The sequence below is a fragment of the Mirounga leonina genome, unplaced genomic scaffold (genome assembly GCF_011800145.1).
Source record: "Mirounga leonina isolate KUSES-001 unplaced genomic scaffold, KU_Mleo_1.0 Mir_175, whole genome shotgun sequence".
Taxonomy (NCBI): domain Eukaryota; kingdom Metazoa; phylum Chordata; class Mammalia; order Carnivora; family Phocidae; genus Mirounga; species Mirounga leonina.
In genome coordinates, this window is record NW_023270453.1 from 14,461,177 (window position 1) to 14,485,415 (window position 24,239).

A 24,239-nucleotide genomic window follows, 5' to 3' on the forward strand; every position below is an offset into this window, starting at 1 on the left:
AGGGTTTGCATTAAATGTGTAGATTGCTCTAGGTAGCATTGACATCTTCACAATATTTGTTCTTCCAATCCATGAGCTTGGAACGTTTTTCCATTTCTTTGTGTCTTCCTCAATTTCTTTCATGAGTATTCTATAGTTTTCTGAGTACAAATTCTTTGCCTCTTTGGTTAGATTTATTCCTAGGTATCTTATGGTTTTGTGTGCAATTGTAAATGGGATTGACTCCTTAATTTCTCCTTCTTCTGTCTTGTTGGTGTATAGGAATGCCACTGATTTCTGTGCATTGATTTTATATCCTGCCACTTTACTGAATTCCTGTATGAGTTCTAGCAGTTTTGGGGTGGAGTCTTTTGGGTTTTCCATATAAAATATCATATCATCTACAAAGAGTGAGAGTTTGAATTCTTCTTTGCCTTTTATTTCTTTTTGTTGTCTGATTACTGTGGCTAGGACTTCTAATACTATGTTGAATAGAAGTAGTGATAGTGGACATCCCTGTCGTGTTCCTGACCTTAGGGGGAAAGCTCTCAGTTTTTCCCCATTGAGAATGATATTCACTGTGGGTTTTTCATAGATGGCTTTTATGATATTGAGGTATGTACCCTCTATCCCTATACTCTGAAGAGTTTTGATCAAGAAAGGATGCTGGACTTTGTCGAATGCTTTTTCTGCATCTATTGAGAGGATCATATGGTTCTTGTTCTTTCTTTTATTAATGTATTGTATCACATTGATTGATTTGTGGATGTTGAACCAAACTTGCAGCCCAGGGATAAATCCCACTCGGTTGTGGTGAATAATCCTTTTAATGTACTGTTGGATCCTACTGGCTAGTATTTTGGTGAGAATTTTTACATCCATGTTCATCAAGGACATTGGTCTGTAATTCTCCTTTTTGATGGGGTCTTTGTCTGGTTTGGGGATCAAGGTAATGGCCTCATAAAATGAGTTTGGAAGTTTTCCTTCCATTTCTATTTTTTGTAACAGTTTCAGAAGAATAGGTATTAATTCTTCTTTAAATGTTCGGTAGAATTCCCCTGGGAAGCCATCTGGCCCTGGGCTTTTGTTTGTTGGGAGATTTTTGATGACTGCTTCAATTTCCTTAGTGGTTATAGATCTGTTCAGGTTTTCTATTTCTTCCTGGTTCAGTTTTGGTGGTTGATACATCTCTAGGAATGCATCCGTTTCTTCCAGATTATCTAATTTGCTGGCATAGAGTTGCTCATAATATGTTCTTATAATTGTTTGTATTTCTTTGGTGTTGGTTGTGATCTCTCCTCTTTTATTCATGATTTTATTTATTTGGATCATTTCTCTTTTCTTTTTGATAAGTCTGGCCGGGGGTTTATCAATCTTGTTAATTCTTTCAAAGAACCAGCTTCTAGTTTTGTTGATCTGTTCTACTGTTCTTTTGGTTTATATTTCATTGATTTCTGTCTGATCTTTATTATTTTTCTTCTCCTGCTGGGTTTAGGCTTTATTTGCTGTTCTCTCTCCAGCTCCTTTAGGTGTAGGGTTAGGTTGTGTATTTGAGACCTTTCTTGTTTCTTGAGAAAGGCATGTATTGCTATATACTTTCCTCTTAGGACTGCCTTTCCTCCATCCCAAAGATTTTGAACAGTTGTGTTTTCATTTTTATTTGTTTCCATGCATTTTTTAATTCTTTAATTTCCTGGTTGACCCATTCATTATTTAGTAGGATGTTCTTTAGCCTCCATGTATTTGAGTTCTTTCTGACTTTCCTCTTGTGACTGAGTTCTAGTTTCAAAGCATTGTGGTCTGAAAATATGCAGGGAATGATCCCAGTGTTTTGGTACTGGTTGAGACCTGATTTGTGACCTAGGATGTGATCTATTTTGGAGAATGTTCCATGAGCACTAGAGAAGAATGTGTATTCTGTTGCTTTGGGATGGAATGTTCTGAATATATCTGTGAAGTCCATTTGGTCCAGTGTGTCATTTAAAGTCTTTATTTCCTTCTTGATCTTTTGCTTAGATGATCTGTCCATTTCAGTGAGGGGGGTGTTTAAATCCCCCATTATTATTGTATTGTTATCGATGTGTTTCTTTGCTTTTGTTATTAATTGGCTTATATAAATGGCTGTTCCCATTTTAGGGGCATAGATATTTACAATTGTTAGATCTTCTTGTTGAATAGACCCTTTAAGTATGATACAGTGTTCTTCCTCATCTCTTATTATAGTCTTTGGTTTAAAATCTAATTTGTCTGATATAAGGATTGCCACCCCAGCTTTCTTTGGTATCCATTAGCATGGTAAATGGTTTTCCACCCCTTCACTTTCAATCTGGGGGTGTCTTTGGGTGTAAAATGAGTCTCTTGCAGACAGCATATTGATGGGTCTTGTTTTTTTACCCAATCTGATAGCCTGTGTCTTTTGATTGGGGCATTTGGCCCATTTACATTCAGGGTAACTATTGAAAGATATGAATTTAGTGCCATTGTATTGCCTGTAAGGTGACTGTTACTGTATATTGTCTGTGTTCCTTTCTGGTCTATGTTGCTTTTAGGCTCTTTCTTGGCTTAGAGGACCCCTTTCAATATTTCTTGTAGGGCTCATTTCGTGTTTGCAAATTCCTTTAGTTTTTGTTTGTCCTGGAAGTTTTTATCTCTCCTTCTATTTTCAATGACAGCCTAGCTGGATATAGTATTCTTGGCTCCATATTTTTCTCATTTCATGCTCTGAATATATCATGCCAGTACTTTCTGGCCTGCCAGGTCTCTGTGGATAGGTCTGTTGCCAATCTAATGTTTCTACCATTGTAGGTTACACATCTCTTGTCCCGAGCTGCTTTCAGGATTTTCTCTTTGTCTCTGAGACTTGTAAGTTTTACTATTACATGTCGGGGTGTTGACCTATTTTTATTGATTTTGAGGGGGGTTCTCTGTGCCTCCTGGATTTTGATGCCTGTTTCCTACCCCAAATTAGGGAAGTTCTCTGCTATAATTTGGTCCAGTATACCTTCTGCCCCTCTCTCTCTTTCTTCTTCTGGGATCCCAATTATTCTAATATTGTTTCGTCTTATGGTATCGCTTATCTCTCGAATTCTGCCCTCGTGATCCAGTAGTTGTTTATCTCTCTTTTTCTCAGCTTCTTTATTTTCCATCATTTGGTCTTCTATATCACTGATTCTCTCTTCTGCCTCATTTATCCTAGCAGTTAGAGCCTCCATTTTTTATTGCACCTCATTAATAGCCTTTTTGATTTTGACTTGGTTAGATTTTAGTTCTTTTATTTCTCCAGAAGGCATTTCTCTAATATCTTCCATGCTTTTTTCAAGCCCAGCTAATATCTTTATAATTGTCATTTTGAACTCTAGTTCTGACATCTTACTAATGTCCGTATTGTTTAGGTCCCTGGCAGTCAGTACTGCCTCTTGTTCTTTTTTTTGAGGTGATTTTTTCCGTCTTGTCATTTTGTCCAGAGGAGAATAAATGAATGAGAGAAAAAAATGCTAACAGGGTAAAAACGACCCCAGAAAAATATACACTAAACAGATAAGAAGAGACCTGAAACCAGGGGGAAAGGAAGGGAAAGAAAAAAAAAAAAGGAAAAGAAAAACATGAAAAAAAAAGAATATGATCAAATATGATCAGCCTGGTGAACAGATCAGTGCCACACACTAGATTTTGGGCGTATTTTCGTCTGTTAGAAGAAACGGTCTCCCAAAATTTTAAAGAAAGAAAAGCTTATATATGTACAAAAATAAGGGTAAATACAATGAAGGGATTGAATATGAGTGTAAAGAGAAAATTATAAAAGATTTTATAAAAGGAATTCATAAGAAGTTGGTTGAAAAGAGAAAGAAGAGAAATTAAAAAAAGAAAAAAAAGGGAGAGAATGTGATCAAGCAGGAGACTAGAACAAAGCCATACACTAGAGATTTAGGGTATATTTTGATCTATTAGAAGAAACTGTATCTCAAAATTTTAAAGAGAGAACAACTTATATATGTATACCAAAAATAAGGGTAACTACTATGAAGGGATAGAATATGACTCTAAAAATGAAAAATAAAAATGTTTTTTTAAAACAGGGATTGATAAAATGTTGGTTGAAAAAGGGACAAAGAAAAAAAAAAGACAGTTAAAAAAAATTAACTGTGAAAGGCTAAAGATTCATGGTAAAAAAGCCATGGATTCTATGTGCAGTATTCCCCTAGCGCTGGAGTTCTGCCATTCTCATTGATCGGTAAACTTGGTCTTGGCTGGCTGTTCTCACTGATCTTCTGGGGGAGGGGCCTGTTGCCATAGTTCCCAAATGTCTTTGCTGGAGGTGAATTGTCCCGCCTCTGCTGGGCTGGGGTAAGTAATCTGCTAGGATTTGCTCTCTGGAGCTTTTGTTCCCTGCAGGCTTTCTGTGCAGCTTTGGAGGATGAGAGTGAAAATGGCGGCCTCCCAATCTCCACCCCTGAGGAGCCGAGAACTCAGGGCCCCACTCCTCAGTGAGCCCCCAGAGAAAAGCAGTCAGTCACTCCCGTCTCCCCAGTCTCCAGCTGTACTCCGTGCTCACCCGGCCTGTGACCGAGCGTTTCTATCTCTGGCACCTGACACCGTGTGGAGTCCCCAAACCCAGCAGATCCCTGCGGTGCACTCCTGCGCTGCTCCTCCCGGGGGAGGAAGGGGAGTCTCCCTGGATCTGCCGCTTGTTGGATCCCTGCTGGAGGAGCAGTGGCCCGACTGTGCTGCGGATCACGGTCTATGGCAACCCCGAGCTGAGAGCCCGCGCCTCGGCTCTGTCTCAGCAGCCGGCTTCCCCGCTCCGATACCTGGGAGCTCTGCCACACTCAGGCACCCCCGGTCTTTCTGTGACCCCGAGGGTCCTGAGACCACACTGTCCCAGTGAGGTTTCCACCCCCCACTTAGCCACTGGAATGACGTCCCTCAGCGGAGCTGACTTCTAAACATTCCGATTTTGTACTCCACTGCTCTGTCACTTGCCGGTAGGGGCTGGTGGAGGCCCCCTCCCCCGCTGTCTATCCTCCCAAATATCACCTCAGATTCGCTTCTCCACATGTCCTACCTTCCAGAAAGTGGTCACTTTTCTGTTCAGAGAGTTGTTGCTATTCTTTTCTTCGATCTCCTGTTGAGTTTGTAGGTGTTCAGAATGGTTTGATCCCTATCCAGCTGAATTCCTGGGACCAGAGGAAATTTAGGTCTCCTACTCCTCTGCCATCTTGCTCAGGGTCTGTGGTATATATTTTAACAGAAGCATTTGGTTAAACCACATCTAGAATCTCTCTCTTTTTTTTAAAGATTTTATTTATTTTTGACAGAGAGAGAGTGTGTACAAGCAGGGAAAGCAGCAGGAAGAGGGAGAGGGAGAAGCAGACTTCCCGCTCAGCAGGGACCCCAATGTGGAGCTCTATCCCAGGACCCTGGGATCATGACCTGAGCCAGAGGCAGACGCTTAACCATCTGAGCCACCCAGGCACCCCTAGAATCTCTTTTTAATCCAAGTCACTTCTGGAGAGTCAGATATTGTCCTAAGGAGACTAGATTTTCATGGAGACTATTCATGATCAAGTATTTCTGAATTCCGGTAGTTTCCTAAAACCCAGTTTTATTCCTTACTTTTGTTTTTGCCTTAGGTTCTTGGATCTCGACGTGGACATAATTTTAGTGATTTATTCAAGCTCTCTTAACTTAGAGATGAAGAAATATGAAGAGGGCCACCTCCTTGTGTTACTTTAAAATGTATTGCATGGAGCACTGGGTGTTATATACAAACAATGAATCATGGAACGCTACATCAAAAACTAATGATGTACTATATGGTGACTAACATAACATAATAATAAAAAAAATCTATCCACAGTTAACTAAAAAAACAAAAACAAAAACAAAAAAACAGTGGTTCTCAAACTTGAGCATCAGGATCCCTTGGAAGTCTTGTTAAAATACAGATTTCTGGCCCTATCTCCTGTGTTTCTAATTCTGCAAGTCTGGGACGGAGTTTGAGATTCTGCATGTTTAACAAGTTTCCAGGTGATGCTCATATTGCTAGTCCTGGGACCACACTTGAGAACTGTTGCTTTGACCTAATTCCTTCTCAGACCAAATCAGAGAACTTCTTTTCCTCTTGCTGCTGAAAAAAAATCTTTCAAATATGTTTAGATTTTTTTTTTCTACATGATCATCATTTCACTGAACCTATGTGCTTATATTTTTCCAACTTTCCAAGAAAGGTACATGTTCTGGTACATGTTGCCATTTGTCTTTATCCCTTGAATCACCAAGACCAGAAGTTCAGCCACAAAGATGAATAATCCCTTGACCTCTGTGCCCAGCACTCGTGCATTCTGGCCTCGCTCCTATGCAGCTCCCCATCTTGCAGCTGTTCCTGTGTGTTCTCAGATGTAGGGGGCTAAGGAGGGCTCAGTCTTACTTCTGTAACATGTCATATAAAGTATCTGTCAGCTTTTGGTAGTTTGTTATGAAAGGTATGATTTGACTCCCAACATTTAAATATACTTAAAGAGAGCAACGCACTGTGAAACTCTACTGAAATGGGGTTTAAGTTTCCCTCTGTATATCACAGGAGCTAAATATGCCTTGATTTCAGCAGGTCATTATCTTATGGTTATTTTGAAAACTAGCTTAGGCCTGGAAAGAAGTTTAGAGAGCAGACACAGGTCGAGATAAACATTGACTAGGTTGGTCAATTCCCATAGGAGAAAGTAGAATCCTATCAGAGTAACCTGGTTCCGTTCAGCATTTATTGAGAGCCTGCAGTATGCTGAAGACCATGCTGGGGTTTGAGTACACAGAGATAGAAAGATGTATCCGCAGAGGCAGCCTAGCATCATGGTGGTGAGTGTGGACTCTGGAGCAGGTAGGATTGAATTCAAGTCTCATCTCCATTAATGATGGGCCAATATGTAAACTTGCAAGCTTGACTTCTTCTCATGTATGAAATGGGAATAAAAAACACCTACTTTGAATGTGTGTCCAAGTCCATAATGAGATAATGCCTCGTCTAGGTCTGCTTGGGCTGCCATAACAAAATACCATAAATAACAGAAATTTATATTCTTGCTGTTCTGGAAACTGGAAAGTCCAAAATCAGTATCTGGCAGGGTTCATTTTCTGGTGCAGACTCTTGCTAGCTTGTAGATGGCCACATTCTCACTCACACAGCCTTTTCTCCAGGTCCCCATGGAGAGCAAGAACAAGCTCTCTCGTGTCTCCTCTTGTGGGGCACTCACCCCATCATGAAGGCCCTCGTGACCTCATCTAACCCTACTCACCTCCAAAGGCCCATCCCCAAGTACCATCACATGGGGGGGTGTGGTTTAGGGCTTTACCATGTGAATTTGGTGGTGGTGGTGGGGTGGGGGAAGACGGGGGACACAAACGTTCAGTCCGTGCCTGTAAGTTGTTCAGCCAGTTCTTGGAGTTAGAGAGCCACTCTGCTAATTTTCCTCATGAATGCTTCCTTCCTTCTCCAGCGTCTGCTGCCATCACTTGGAGCATTGTTGTAAAGGCTAGAAATACACTGAAAAGTTTTAACCAGCTTTTAAATTTGTTCCATGTAGCAGCTTCTCTTATCAGAGCCTTTGGGGATAAATTTAATTAGCAGAAACTTTCCTTTTTCTGGGTTCTAATTGCCCAAATACTGTCTTGAGCTCAGTATCGATTCCCACTTTCCAGTAATGTGATTGTAGTCTCCATGGGAAAGCTCTGGAATCTAGTTTCTCTAAGTGGATATTGAATTTAATTTGAAAATATGAGAATTTCTTTGGGTGTGCCTTGATGTGTTCATCAATTCATGATCCTGTAAATGTGATCTAAGAGTTTATAACAGAAAAGCATTATGTACTTCTCATACTTCACTTCTAAAATTCCGATACTTCATTAAACTACTTCAGCACTGTGTATTCTCTGTTAAATAGGAAATCTTAACTGTGTCCATTTGTTAAGGTTAAGTTAAAAGATGTGCTTCTGTCTCATGAGCTGGTTGTCCAACCACAGTTGTTTTATGAGTGGAGAGAGTGGTAGATGGGAAAGCCAGGACAAGACAGAGAAGAAAGGATTCACATGCCAAAGGCTCCCAAGTTGAAGATTATTTCTCTGAAGAAAACAGAGCCTCACACCTTCCCCAGAATGGTTGATTCCCACTTTCACACATCACTGAAAATACTATGTGTTTTAATTCCAACAGAAAACCAAACCCTTGATGACGGAATTCTCGGTGAAGTCTACCATTATTTCTCGTTACGCCTTCACTACGGTTTCCTGTAGAATGCTGAATAGAGCTTCCGAGGACCAGGAAATTGAGTTTCAGATGCAGATTCCAGCTGCAGCTTTCATCACCAACTTCACTTTGTAAGCGACAGTCTGGTCAGAGACCTTGGAATGGAGATGTCTGTGTGGGGTGGCCAGGGTGACCCTGAGAGGATGTGAGCTCCACAGCCTTCAGGTGTGAGAATTTCTCCCAGTGAATGGTTGGGAGAAGGATGACTCCCTCCTTCCTGCTCTCCTTCCTTCTCTACCTTCCTTTTTCCTTTTCTCTCTCCCTTCCATCCTTTCTTCTTCCTTCCCTCCTTTTCACGATCTCTTCTTTCATTCTGTTCCTGTCTTCTTCCTGCCTTTGATTCCCCTTCTTTTCTTCTGTCTTTCTCTCCTTCCCTCCACAAACAAGGGCCCACTCTGGGCCAGGAGCTCTTCAAAGTGAAGTGTGTACTTCTATGAAACAGACAATGTTGCTCGGCTGCAGAAATTGCAGTGGGAGAAATAATAAGTAAGTAAACAAATCAATAGGTGAGATAATTTCAGACCATAGCGAGTGCTTAAAGATGGCAAATAGGACTGAGCGGGGCTTGTCTAGGCAGGGAGAAATCAGGGAGGTGGCTCAGAAGAGGCCATGTTTAAGTCGAGATCTGAATGATGAGATGGCGTGATCCCTATGATATACGAGGTGAATTATTTCATCTTTTCTTCTGAACTAGGAGGTAAAGACATGCAAAATAGGGTGGATTTGGGGGGTGTCCTTTTGGGTCTGGGCAAGATTCAAGCTGGTGAATCTTCATGGAAATTTGAGCAGATCTGATTTCCTCCTGGAGAATCCCAGAGGCACCATGGGTTAGGCCTGACTATTTGGACCTGTTGAAAATTGCCCTAGAATGAAATGAATGATTCAAGGATAGTGCCTTGGTCTGGAATGCATTCTTTCTGGATATCCAAGAGTCACATAAAAATATTTTCTAGGGTTGTCATGGTTATGAGATCCATGTTTGAATTTGTCTTGGAACTGCAAGGTGGTAACACAGCTGTCTCTTGTATTTCAGGCTCATTGGAGACAAGGTGTATCAGGGAGAAATTACAGGGAGAGAAAAGAAAAATGGTGATAAGGTAAAAGAGAAAAGGAATAAAACCTCAGAAGATAATGGGTAAGTGCCATGGAGTTAAGTAATTAAAATCCACTTCAGCAAAGGGCCACATTTCCTACTCCTTTGCCTACCCATCTTTTTCTCTTCCCTTCCTTCAAGGATTTATCTGCTTTTTATTGTTATCATATAGTAAGTAATTAAATATATATAGTTAACAGTATAGCAGGAAAGAGTTTATAATAAAAAAGGAATATTTTACCACTCCCACTCCCCAGGTCTCACTTCCTAGAGACACCCACTCCTAATATTTCTGTAGTTTCTTTTTGTAGTGACCTCCCTAACTCTAAAACTTACAGTACTTTCTTGTTTTTTAAAAATTTCTTGATAAACATCAGACATTATCTGTTGATTCTCTGCTGTGAAGGAAGACGATTTAGCATATGTACAACACTCCCACTTTCCCTCTGCATTCCACATTTTCACATTCTTATCTCTTCTTCCATCAATGTAAGCCGTGTTACACCATCTTAGAATAGCCCTACTATCTTAAATGATAATTCCCTCTCCTTCACTGAAACCCTACCTTTCCTTTCCCATTTCCAGTGCCCATCTTTTTCTACATGATCATTTACTTTTGCGCTGTCAGAGTTACCAACATTTAAATTCTGATCTGTAATGACATGTATTTTCTTTGTTTTGTCTATAACTTGAATCTAAACATTGAAAACCATTAACTAGTATTTGAGTTTTAATGATTACATAAATGGCATTAACTGCAGAGCCACTTGGTATACTAAGATTCTATTTCCCTCTCTACCCATTTGAAGAAAAGTGATCTGTTCCCTTTGAAGAAAAATGATCTTGGTATCCAGATAAGTTGGTGTGAACATGTGACCCTGTTTTTGTTCCTTAATAAAAGGATGCAGTTTGGGGAAAGCTTGTTCTTTAAAATCATAGACTGTCAGAAACTTTGCTGTTGGAAATCCTATTAGCGAGAATGGAACATCTCACTCTTGCCTGGAAGATGTGAGTCATGGGTTTACTTTGATACAAAAAGCAGCCAAGGTCCACAGCTTCAGATAAGGCATTGTTGGACACAAAAGTCCACATTTATCTTAACTTTGTAGTTCCTAAGGACAGAGAACCTCGAGTTTGCTTCTCCCTCCAGGCTGAGAAGGAAGACTCCCTCCACTAACCACTTTACACACAGCCCTGCTTTTTTTCGAGCCTCCAAACACTGTTTCATTTAGCCTTATCTACACTCCACTTTTCTCCCAATCCTATGATATTACCCTATGTCCTCCTTTGTTTGGCAAGATTCTCCATGATGCCTTTGGTATGTAGTCTCCCCTCCTGCAGCAGTTTATTAAAATCTAATTTTGTTGGACTGCAGATGGATCCCGAGTGGTCTTTATTAGATGAGTGTTATGAAGATTATTTTTCACATTACAATTCATAAGTTGTTCATAATTATGCCACAGTTTAGTTCAGTTGGATCACAACATATGCATTTTTTTTTCCTGGAGTTTTTAATTGTCTCTCTTTTTTCTTATGACATAAAACATAATTTGTTACTATTAACATCTAGCAAGACACATAACTCTTTTGAAATGGTGACTAAATGAACAGCTATGACCTAGTTCTGCAAGCGATGACAATGCTACAGATGCTGTCATTGCAGATGCAAATTCTGCAATGCTGTTGTTGCCAACAGCAGTTGGAAGGCATCACTGATTGGGAGGTACATCATGATTTCAGAGCTGTCTATCATGGAAGAATGGTGTCTCTAGGTCCATGGAATACTGTCATTACTTTGCAGCCTTGTCATCAATGTTTACTCTGGGATTTCTTTTCATTTTCTTTTGGGTTGCTTTTATTACTCCTTATATTCCATAACTTCCTCTTTCTTTTTCACTTTCACTTTGCTGGAGTATATTCTAAAGTAACTCCCCCAGAATAGATGTATGAGAGACACACTTTCTGAGACCTTGATTAATATTTTGACTGTATATGGAGTTTAAGATTGAGAATAATTTATCATCCCAACTTTGAAGACATTGCTCCCAGTGTTTTATAACATCTGGCATTGCTGATGATGCATCTAATGTGGTCTAATACTACTCCTTTTCTGTGTTTCCTCTACCTGATGTTTTGGGAGTTTACAATAATGGGTTTAAGTGTCAGTCTTTTTTCAGTCATTCTTCCTAGCTTTTTAGCTCTGGGAAAGAGGAGTGTAGAAAGTCTGTCATCTTGGTCATTCATTCATATATGGACTTGGAGGTCTCCTTCCTGTATTTGGTGCCCTTCCCACTCACATCTTATGCTGAGCCAGAGCCTGCCATCTCTCTGATGTTCTGTAGATGGTTTGCATCTTGATCCTTCGCTGCAGCCCCTGCCTACATAGTCTGAGCTGTAGAGTTCTGGCTCTACTGGATTCCCCATCTTCCAGAAATGTTTTGAAGTGCCATACCCACTGATGATTGCCCCTACCACTCATTCCTTTGGTTCAATCCTTTACTATCCCTTTTATGGTCAGTCTGCCATCTTGAATCAGAGAACCTTCACTCCAAGCACTGAAAACATTTGGAATGGCTTGTATTTTTACATGCTTTGCAATCCTTTATTCTTTATCTTTACCCCTAGCCACAACCACCAAACTTTGCAAAGTGTAAAAACCTAATATATTAGCTATTTTAAAGTGACCTCAGATGTCAGGCTCGTTTGGTCATTCCAGCAAAGAGAAAAATGCAGTTCACATCTTGACTCCAAAACTCTCTTTTCCAGCAGTTCACCGGTTTCAATATTCCCTTTCCCCTTTGCCCCCTCAAGCGTGACTCAGGGAGAGGTAGGAAAGTTCAGCAGTCTTTGAATTCTGTACTCTTCAGTATTCCTTGAAACTTTGTAACCTTCCTCTAGTTCAGGTCTTTGCTTCTCTTCCCAATACTAATATGTAGTTTTTCTTCTAAGGACTCTCTTGAGAGGGTGGCCAGTGCCCTGAAGGGATTTGAGGGAACCTGGCTTTCTCTGACCGACCCTGTGTTCCCTTTTCTCTTCCTTACAGGGAGAAGGGGACTGATATGTTCAGAGCCTCTGTCGTGATTCCCAGCAAGGACAAAGCTGCCTTCCTCCTCAGTTATGAAGAACTCTTACAGAGGCGGCTGGGGAAGTATGAGCACGTTATCAGTGTGCGGCCCCAGCAGTTGGTGGGGAGGCTGATGGTGGAAGTGAACATTCTGGAGAGGTCCGGCATCGAGTCCCTGGAGGTGCTACCCTTACAGCACAGCCGGCAGAAGGACAGTGGGAGAGGGGAAGGTGAGTGTGATCGCCGGGTCTCCTGTGCTAACTCAGAGCGGGGCGTGGGCTTCAGAGAAATCTATAAGACAGAGGGCACCCCTTCAACAAAGGCTCCAAGAGTTGGCAAGAATCTGAAAGATAGCAACACAACAAAGGCAAAGCCCTGTACAGTTTTGTTTTGTTTTTTTAAAGCTGTTTCTATCTGGAGATTTAAAGATGTTTAAATCATTTGACACAGTAATCTTACTTCTGGGCATCTAATCCAGGTGAAGCATCTAAAATATTGGGAATGTTATACGCGCAATTCTGTTTGGTAACATTTGTAGTAGCAAAAACATTCTGTCATCCTAAATATTCAGCCATACAAACGTGATTAGTAAAATAGGGTTATGACAACAATGCAGCATGTGATGGGGAGGAAAAAGACACACTTGTACGCACTTTGTAATGTTAAATATGTTAAGTTTGTTAAATGTGAAGTTGACAAAAGACTAGAAAGTTCTATAAAATAATCCTTTTATTCTAGGGGGTGAGGGATTACAGGGTTATTTTTCTAAAAATCTATTTTTGAAACACTAAACATTTAACACTAACATACACATTTCAATGATGTATGAGACTCTTTCTAAAATTAAACAGTGAAAACTGTGTACTGTACATTTGATTGAGTGCAGGGACATTTTGGTTCATTACCAGGACCACCGTGAGATTTTTCTTAAATTCTGATTTTTAAAATCGCACTCTGTTGAAATGATAATGATAAATTCAATACAATCTAGTCTTATTTACTATATTAATTTCAGCTGATAGTTTATATGAAATGTTTACAGGTGTTGGGCCTTACCCTAAGTAGACCAGTCAGGCTTCATGTCAAATCCGATAACGAGACAGATGTGTCAGAAAGTTGCACCAGGATTGGACTCTCTCAATTTCGGGTATCTGTATCTGAGTCTGGAGGATCCCAAGAAGGCTGCTTTGGCAGGAATATTTAGGAATGAGATTGAGAAGAGAGTAGAGACATGACTTGACAAGGGGGAAAGGAGAACGTTGTTATTTAATGTAATGTGAAAATAGTCAGGACCCAGGGCTGGTGTGCAGAAGAGTGAACCATGCGGAAGATGCTCTTTCCTCTCGCCAGCACACAGTTCTGTTCATTACTGTCCACGGGACAAGGAGTTTCATCTCAGAGACTGGAGCGTGTCTTGGTTCTGTGGGAAACTCAGGTCTTTTGTTATGTGGCCATTCCCAACACTGAGTTTGATACTCTCAATCTAGATTGCATTAAAAAATTAAAAATATTATCAAGGTATCTGACTTTCAGAAATGGTGTGAGATATAATACACCATTCTTATGTCCTAGAGGCCCCCTGTGTGTGGTTAATGGATTTTAGTTCAGCTGTTAACTAGAACCCTGAAAAAAATTACCTAGGCCTTGGAAGACTCAGCTTGCACTGTAAAGCAGGGACAACAACTCTTTCATAGGGTCATTGGGAAGTGTGTGTGCATGTGAAGTGCCCTGTCCAGAGTAAGGGCTTAATAACAAAGTATTATATTATTATTACCATTATTACCTTATATTGACTTTTTCTGTGCAAATCTTCTCTCCCCTATTAGAGCATAAGTGATTGGGAAGGCAGTTCTGTGTCCGATTACTTTGCCTCCTTCCGGTATTTAACACAATGCCTTTTAAACAGTGGATAGCTAATTACGTGCTTGCAAATTAAGAAAGAGAAAGAAATACACACCCAAACTAATAACGAGGGATGTTTTAAAATTTCATTTCTTCCTAATCATAATCTCTAGGGAAATTCTCCTATGTTTAGCCATGTGAAGGAGGGATATTTTCAGGAGGAAGAAGATTCTCTACAAGTTGCTGGCATCTCCGAGAGGGCAGGGCCGCTGTGGCCCATGTGTATGGGACGGGGCCTAGGGCTCAGCCACGCCTGGAGGCACTCAGCTGTGGGGGACTACGCAGGTGGTCCTGCTGCAGTAATGAAATGTATGCGCTTTGCCTCATTTTCAGAACCACCGCAACCCTTCCAGGGATGTTTATGAGTTGTGGTGTGTGTGTGTGTGTTATATTTGGAGGCCCTACAAATTAATGATTGTTAGTCAAAAAGTTGCTTACTGTTTTTATTCTGGGCCTGTGAGAATCTCAGAGGAATTTTTCCAGACCATTGACCTCTGGGATCTATTATTTTTAAGAAAGTTGTTTTCCTAGCTTTTTGTACCAAAGCGGATATATAGCCTTCCAAAGCATGGAAATTTCACAAGTATGTACCCAAGCCAGGTGCAGTGGACTGATTCCCTTTTGGCTGCTCATTCCTATCCTTCAGCACTCAGCTGTTACTGTCCCTGCAAAATGGCAGCCCAGCATGAAGAGGCACAAGATGTTGTGATTTTTGTCTGGACACTATTGCATGCTACCAAAAGAAATCCAGGGTAGAGATCAAACCAGAATCAGGCTTGCACCAGAACATGAGCTGTAATTGTGTGAATGTGGAGCCATGCCAGTACATTCCTCTCCTAGATCTCCCTGCCACTAAGAGATCAGACTTCTGGAATTTCTCAAAGCAAATCTCTGACCACTGGACCCATTCGCATCCTTAGGGATGCGCTTCTGGATTAGGACTACTGTGTGCTTGGTACTAGACTCAGCACTTGCTCTATTGTATCTCATTCAGTCTTTATAACAGCCTTCTTGGGTTGTACTCTTTGTCCCCATTGTATTTGTGAAGAAGCTAAGGTTTGCAGAGTTCAAGCAATAGGAACAAGGACTCATATTTAATTATTGTTAGAAACAGAATCTGAGCATAGAGCTAACTGACTCCAACTTCATGCCCTTACCCACTGAACTGAGTACATAGAAGATTGTAAAATCCTGAGGATGTGAGTTCACATTCCTCATCTCTCCCTAGTTGTGTAAGAATGAAAAGAAAGGCTCAAAGCAATAGAACCTGTCTTTGATCAGTTTAGTCATCTGGTATATTGGGATCGGGCCCAGAGCCATTACACCATAAATTCATGGGCTCCATCTCAGTGTAAAACTACTTCTGTGAGATCTAATTTGGAAGCCAAAGTTTTATACTTATTGGATTACTAAAATATTTATTATTATTATTTTTAAAGATTTTATTTATTTATTCATGAGAGACAGGGAGAAGGAGAGAGAGAGAGAGAGAGAGAGAGAGAGAGAAAGGCAGAGGGAGAAGCAGGCTCCCCGCTGAGCAGGGAGCCCGATGCGGGACTCGATCCCAGGACCCTGGGATCATGACCTGTGCCGAAAGCAGACGCTTAACCATCTGAGCCACCCAGGCGCCCCTGGATTACTAAAATATTTAACTCATGTACATGGTTCAAAATCTAAAAGATTATAAATTGGTTTCCAGTGAAACACAAGACTCTTTCTCTCATGCCCCCCACCCCCAGTTCCTCTCCCCCCTAAAATATTTTGGTGATTTATGAGCTCAGTGGGACAGAGTCTCTGAAACTAAGACTTTTCCTTGAACATCATGGGATGTGTGAGTCTCTGAAGGTGTATGCCAAGATAGATATTTCATGTATGTGGTTGGTTCAAGGCTGGTTATTTCACTTTCTGTGTTAAAATCTTGAACTTCCTAATGTTCCAGGGTGCCTAAATTACTGCCCTTTCCATGATTTCAAATTGCTTTTGGCAGAAAATTCTTATTTATGATAAGATCCCTGATAGCTGAGAATAAAACAGAATGAGATAAAGTAAGAAATAAGGTGTCTTGCCTGTTTTATTGCCTTTTGCTTTAAATCAATGACACTCAAACCTGGCTATACCCTTTAGTCACCTGGAGAGGTTAAAAAAAAAAGATACAGATGCCTGAGTCCCACCTCAAACACTTGAATGAGAATTTCTCAGGGTAAGGCTTAGGTAGCTGTATTTTTGGGTGTGATACTTTTATGAATTTATACAAGAAACCAAAAAAATATATGAGTGCTTTTGACATGTTTATTTAGTTGTAAAGCTAAAGAATAATGCTTATTTTTCTACCACTAAATAGGTATGGCTCTATGACTTTCATAGAGTTTCCCCTTTATATTCTTTGCTTTTTAAAAAAGCAGTTTTATTGAGGGTTAATTTACATAGCATAAAATTTGCTCATTTTAAGTATATAATTCATTGATTTTTAGTAAATTTGCAGAGTTGTGCAACCATCTCCACAATCCAGTTTTAGAGCATTTCTATCACTCCAAAAGATCCTTGTATCTCTTTGCAGTCACTCCCTGTTCCCACCCAGCCCCAGGCAGCCACTAATCCACGTGCTGTGTCTCTTCAGATAGCTGTAGTTTTAAAAGCACCCCAGGTGATTCTGATGCTCTATAAATGTTGGGAACTTTACTTTGAATTTACTAGCAGACTTTAGGGACATTAACTATGTCAAAATCTGAACCTACAGAAACACCTTTTAAAATAAGTAAGATTGTTCTTTAACTTTCACAGGACCCTCAGAATACCTTTGATCCTTATTAAAATGTATATCGTTCCTCTTTTCCACCAACATGTTTTTACTACTGGATACAGGCCAACATAGGATTACTCACACAGTTGGTGGAAAATAACCTCTTCCTGTATGCAGCGTCTTCTGTTCATCAACATAGATGGAACTTGAAATGGAAAAGTACCAACAGGCCATCCCAGTGGGGTTGGTGCAATCTTTTTAGTATAGTCTTGAGCTCCTTAAACTAGGTATCCCATTTTCTCTTGGAAAAGATAAATATGATCATTCAGTGCATTTTTGGGGTCAAAAGAGCTTCTCTCTTTTCCTTGATTCCCACTGTGACTTTCTGACCTCTTCTGCTCTTCCCCACTCTTCCCCACACCACAGTGAGAGCAGAGGCTCCTACCTTTCGAAGCCCGGCTTACTGTCCCGCCTTCATCCTGCCTGTTTCACACAGCTCCTTTGCCTGGCTCAGTGGCTCCCGAACATTGGCGCACATTAGTACCAACCAGGGAGCTTTTGGAGATCAATTAGCCATGCCAATTAAATTAGAGTCATCAGGGATGGAAATCAGAGGATTGCCTTCTTGTTTTCAAGTGTTATTTGGCTTCATTCCTACCTCTTTGTTCCCTAAAACTCTAGTCCTGGGCTGCTGACTCTGTTTCCAAGCTTCCCAGCTGGAGTTCCTGAGTAAATCTCAACTCCTCATCTTTGTCAAAACCAATGGACTCATGTGAAGTCACCCTAATCTGACAATAAAAGGAAATTTTAGTTTCAGGAGCTAGAAGATCATCTTCATTTTCTCCCAGTGTATGGTTCATCTATGATACGGGCCCATACTCAAGAACACAGAAGAAAGCTAGAGTATCAGTTTGTGCTCTTAAAATACGTTCTAAAAAGACAACCTACAGAATGGGGAAAATATTTGCAAATCATATGTCTAAGCATCTGGTGTCCAGAATATATAAAGAATTCTTACAACTCAACCAAAAAAAGATAAACAACCCAATTAAGATATGGGCAGAAGACTTAAAAAAAAAAAAAGGATGCAACTAGGTTTTCAACACTCTCCTGGTCTAAGTTGGTTAATTTTGCCAGATCTTGGGCATAGCTCTTATTTCATTGTGAAGGGGGGATTAGAAGGCAGAATATGGTTCCAGAAGACTGGTTACAAATACATAGATCTCCTTTTCCTGGGTTGCCAGATAAAATATAGGACGCTCAGTTAAATTTGAATTTCAGATAGACAGTTATATCCATGCAATCTCTGGGACATACTTACAGTAAAAAAAAAAATCTCTTTTGTTTATCTGAAATTCAGATTTAACTGGGCATCCTGTGTTTTTATTTGCTAAATCTGGCAGCTCTGCTCTATTAAGGGATTGCATTGTGACTGATGGTTCACCCCTGGTTCCAACTCCCTGCTGCTCTGTATTCTTCCTCCAGATACAGTCTCCACTCTACAGCTGGAAGGGAATGGCCCTGTTTGGCCTCTGTACATTTGCCAGGAAATAATAATCTGGTTGTTATGTGAGGGTTTCCAGCATTGTTCAGTGCAGAAATTATTCAGGTATGAATCATTTGGCTCCAGAGTTGGTTTTGTTTTGTTTTGTTTTTAATGCTGATATGAGAACCATGTTATCTTGTTTGTTCTGCCATGGGCTGTAGTTCAGTCAGGGCCAGCTGTGAGCAGGATGGCTCTGAGAGACCCAGGAGGGTGGTCTTCTCTCTTGAACTTGACATTGGTGAGCAACCTACTCTTCTCGAGGAGACCACACTCTATCTATTCCTTTTTCCTGCGTCTGTTTGGTGTATGAGGTGGAATGTTGTCTGGGCATGTGGCACTGTCCACCATAGCTGTGGCTGAAGCCAGAGATGTGTCCATGGCATGTGACATGGGTTACTGAGAGCATCTGCCATGCCCACCAAAACACTCTCAAGATGGATTCTCTTGAAAGGCTCCCCTCTTCATCTGCCCAACTATGTGCCAATGTGTTGAGTCACCTCCATGTTAAGTGTTCAACAAGCTTGTCTTGAGTTCTCACCACATTCCTGGCAGGTGTGCTAGATGCCTGGAACCTCAATGTGTCTAAGACATTGTCACTGTCTTTGAAGAATTTATAGTCAGCAATTCTTAAAAAAAATTTTAATTATGGTAAAAAACACACAATGTTAAATTAACCATCTAAACCAGTTCTAGGTACAGTTGAACAGTGTTGAGTTTATTTACTTTGTTGTGCAACCAATCTCCAGAACTTTTTCATCCTCCCAAACTGAAACTCTGTATCCACTTAACAACAGCTCCCTGTTGCCCCCCCCCCCAGCCCCACCCCCAGCCCCTGGCAACTACCAATTCCCTTTCTGTCTCTGTGAGTCTGACTACTCTAGGTACCTCATGTAAGTAGAACCACACAGTATTTGTCTTTTTGTGACTGGTTTATTTCACTTAGTGCAATGCCCTCCGGGGTCAGCCATATTGTGGCATAGAGCAGGATTTCCTTCCTTTCCGTGGCTGAAAAATAGTCCATTTTAATGCATAGACCACATTTTGTTGAAGAACACTTGGGTTGTTCCCACTATTTGCTACTGTGAATAGTGCTGCTTATATAAACATGGTGTATATGATCTTTGAGATCCTGCTTCTAATTTTATTGAGCATATACCCCAAAGTGGAATTACTGGATCATCTGGTAGTTCTATTTTTAATTTTGGGGGGAGCCTCCATCCTGTCTTCTGTAGTGCTGTGCCATTTTACAATCCCACTCACGGTGCACAAGAGTTCCGGTTTTCCCACATCCTCTCCGACACTAGTTATGTTCTGTCTTTTTGATAGCAGTCATCCTGGTGGATGTGTAGAGTTGGCAGTTTTGAATAATAACAAAAGAAAACCTGGCAGGTTGACTCTGTGAAATGCCATGAAGGTTTTCCCAGTGATTGGGCCATGTTCCACCTTCGTGCAGGAGGGCAATGTAGAGGCATTTAACAGAAATCTCTCCATCTTAGAGTCCTCTGCTTCTCTGGCACCATTTTTGGTAGGCTTCCATTTGGTTTAGTTTCAGATGCTTAGAGCAGTAGTATTTAAGGTCTTCCATGGACACAAAACGGTATCATGAAGTGATATAACACATGATTTTAGGGGGTAACGGTGGATAGAATATGTGAGAGGTGACTTGGTTCACGTGTAGTTTCTCAGGGAAAGTCAGTCACATAGGGAAAACTGAGGCTCAGGAATGTATGATTTTAGGAAGAAAAAGCATTGAGTAACTAACTAGTGAAGAAGGCAAATTTTCTAAGAAATTTGGGCAAGTGCCACTTAATTATAAAGTGATAGAGTTGAATCGGAACTCTTTCAGCTGTCATTTTTGCATTAGTATTTTATGCTACATGTTGCCATCATGTCTATATGATGCTATTTTCCAAAAGGATTTAAAATACCTATTATCAATCTAGGGGACAAAAAGGGTTCCCATAAGAAAAAACGATACTATGGGGCTTATGAAGGTATTTAACCAAATTCCTTCTCATCTTTATTGCCCAACTTCACCGCTTTTTCCCCTGAGACCTCGCCAATATATATTTTTCATTGAAGTGTGATTCACACACATTATATTAGTTTCAGCATGATTCTATATTTGTATATGTTGCAAACGGATCACCGCACTAAATCTAGTTAACATCCATCACCACACAGTTATGGAAATTTTTTTCTTGTGATGAGAACTTTTAAGATTTACTCTCTCTCTCTTTTTTTAAAGATTTTATTTATTTATTTGAGAGAGAGAGAGCGAAAGAGCACACAAGCAGGGGGACCAGCAGAGGGAGAAGCGAACTCCCCCACTGAGTGTGGAGCCCCACATGGGACTCGATCCCAGAACCCTGGGATCATGACCTGAGCCGAAGGCAGATGCTTAACTGACTGAGCCACCCAGGAGCCCTAATATTTACTTTCTTAGCATCTGTCACATGTACAATTCAGCATTATTAACTGTAGTCACCATGCTGTACATTGCTTCCTCATCACTTTTTCTTTTAATACTCTGCCAATTTGCTTGAATTTTTTCTGTATTGCTACCATCAAAGGGTAGTTGCCCAGTTATTTGCAATACTTTTGACTGCTCTATATTGAAGTAATCTCTCCACTGGGGTCCAGGTGAGCAGGTTACATAAACAAACATAGACAATTTAGCCCCTTTTCCAAGGGAAATGAGCAGGCAGTGTTTGTTTGGGAATCCTTTTTGTAAAAGCACCAGGTGTTGGCCGCTTTCCTCCGACAGTTAGCAAACCCAGGGTCCACAGGAAGGAAGCAGGAAACCCCTCTGTCAGTTGACCCCAAAGGGCACAGATTCCAGCTGATATCCTTGACTGTGGTTCTTTGCTCCTAAATCTTTTCACCTTTAGACACGTTACATAGCAATTGACTTCCTTTTGTCCCCATGTGGTTGTCTAGGAGGAGAATGTTTATTTGTGAATAACATCCATGTTCCAGGACAAAACTAAAGACATACGTGTTCTCTAAAATATATGAAGTGCTTTGTCATTACAAGACAGAATCCGTGGGAAGAATATTCAATAGAATTTGTGTACTTGCTTCTTAGCCTTATGTAGACTCCTTGGAGAGTCTAGGGAAAGCTACGGGCCCTCTGTCCAGAAAAAAAACACACATGTATACTTTTATGCAAAATTCTGTATATAATTTCAGGGGCCTCTTGGGAAGCTACCCACTCCATTATACTTTATAAAGATTGTTATCTCTATAAATATTGTTGAACTCCCTGTTATGAATGTTTATTATGATTTATCTTTTTTCCTCCAAATAATGATTATTTTGTTTTTACTAAGCTCTCAGTTGTATGGAGACACCTATTATGGCAAAAATGTGAACTGTATGTTATCAAAGAGTATTTTTTTTTTCCTCATGAGTTGCCTTTCATCCTATACAAAGAGTATAAGAAGCTACTTCAGAAGGGGCAGAGGCTGGGGGCTAATATGTATTGAGCATCTACTATGTGCCAGGCACCATGCTCGGTGCCTTATATATGTGATCTCACTTAACTCTGATGGCGATTCTATGATGTGGATTTACTCCAGTTGAATGGATGTGGAACTGAGGCTCAGAGATATTAAGTCAGTCATTTTGAGTCTGTCAAAACTTAGACCCCACTTTCTTCGGTATTATGCAGCTTCTAAAATAACGTGTACCTTCTTGTTCAAAAAGACCGGGCTCTAGACAGGAAGAGTGCATCCTGGGGATGCTGGCGACCTGAGGAGCGGGGAAGAGTGGGTGGAGAAGGAGCGGTTAGCGAACCTTCCCGAGGACGCGCTTGATTCCGTGGTGGGCCACAGAAGGTCATCTTGCACAAGAGCACAGATGCTTGCATCGAAACGGGAAGATGACATGAGGAGACTTGGCTTTCTCCAATCCAGAGCAATCACGGCACTGCACTCCTTCCCCTAACAAAGTGGGCACTGAGGGGAGAAAGCCAAGAGCAGGAAGAGATGTGTGGGCTCTCATTAGAAAAGTAGGTCAGAGTCTCACTCTTTTGGTCTGCTCCAGGCCTCTTCCCTTGCACTCTTCATTATGTTACGAGCACACGTGACTGTGGAGGGCCTGTAAATCAAGTTCATTGTGCTCATGAGCTGTTTTGTGGCCATCAGCAAGACGAGCCACGATTCACACAAGGAAAAGCTAAACAGTATTATTCTGGTTTGAGATGTTGGTCAGTAACTCTGGGGCAGCCTAGATTAACCTCATTGATGAAAAGGTTTTTTCCTTCTCTGGTAAAAAGATGATTTTATTTTCTAGAGTTATTGCTCTGGAATTTTTCCCAGCAAATTTTTTTTTTTTTTTGGTAGTTAATGGCAAATTCACTGGGTCACATTGACTGTCTGATACTTAATGGGTGGAAGTCAGCCCCAGGAGTTAGGCTTCTTGGTATTTAACCAAAGCGGGAATCAACCCACTCTTTGGGCATAGAAAATAAGCCCATTTAGAGGAATCTCATGAATTTTCATCATGAACTAGCAAACATCAGAGGTCAATAGGAAACCAAAATAATAATACGCTATCTTTCTCATGGCTTATATCAAAGACCCCAGTCAAATGAATTATGAAGAGAGAAATTATACTCTTTAATCCTCAGTGCTTTCACTCAACCATGAATGGTATTAATTCAGGGGAGTTGTAAAGAGCATTTCAATGAGAGAGATTTGAAACAAGGAAGAGTAGGTACATGCTGATAGTATAAAGAGGGTCGAATCTAACGTAGAATTTTAAAGTTGGAGATAATCTAGTGCCGCCTAATTACATACACCAAGGGCACGTGACCATTGTCTCTGCAAGAACCAGACTCACCCGCAAGCCTTAATCAAATACGGCTTTCTGGGTCCCCCTCCAGAGTTTTGGATTCAGAGTTTCTGGGTGGGCCCAAGAATTTGTGTTTCTAGCAAGTGCGCAGGTGATGCCGCTGCTGCTGGTCCCAGACCACGTCACGAGAGGCGCTCGGCACCATCCCTGCCAGTGGGTTTGTTTGAACACTTCCAGCGAGATGGGCTGTGACTGCTGCCTCTGCCCACAGGGGACATCTTTCCTAGAGCTTTTTGAGGCTGCACGAAGAGTGCTTCCCAGTAACCCTACCCCCGGTCCTAATTCTGCCAGCTGGAATTACTCTGAATACACCTAATCCCCATATAAATGCCTACACAACAGACTTATCCTAAGGAAAAGAGCAGATAGGCTCTGTTTGGCAAATAACGTTGATCCGTTCCATTCTAGGGAATGCCTGTTCATTCTGTTCTGCCATCCCAACTCCCAACGAGTTCCGATTTTTAAAAAATTGGGGTATGCGTAGAATAAAGTGTATAAATCTCATGTGTACAGCTTGATGAATTTTCACATGTGTATACACCCAGACGGCTACTTCCAGGCCAAGACTTAGAGTATTTTCACCACCCCAAAGGACTCCCGCACCCTTTCCCAGTAGGTACTCACCCCCCAAAGGTGGCTACCATTCTTCACCATCATTCTGCGTCCTGTGGACAAAGTCATGCTTGCTCTTTTTTTTTTTTTTTAAGATTTTATTTATTTATTTGACAGAGAGATACAGCGAGAAAGGGACACAAGCAGGGG

General features: G+C 40.9%; 1 protein-coding gene across 1 annotated transcript in view; it reads left to right on the top strand.

Annotated features, from left to right (window-relative positions):
* ITIH5 (inter-alpha-trypsin inhibitor heavy chain 5) overlaps window positions 1-24,239 on the top strand; it is a 77,692-nt gene that overhangs the window by 21,155 nt on the left and 32,298 nt on the right. Inside the window, exons 3-5 of the mRNA XM_035021688.1 lie at window positions 8,183-8,346; window positions 9,309-9,410; window positions 12,412-12,662. Coding sequence (XP_034877579.1) covers window positions 8,183-8,346; window positions 9,309-9,410; window positions 12,412-12,662 — 517 coding nt within the window. The remainder of the gene's footprint in view (window positions 1-8,182; window positions 8,347-9,308; window positions 9,411-12,411; window positions 12,663-24,239) is intronic.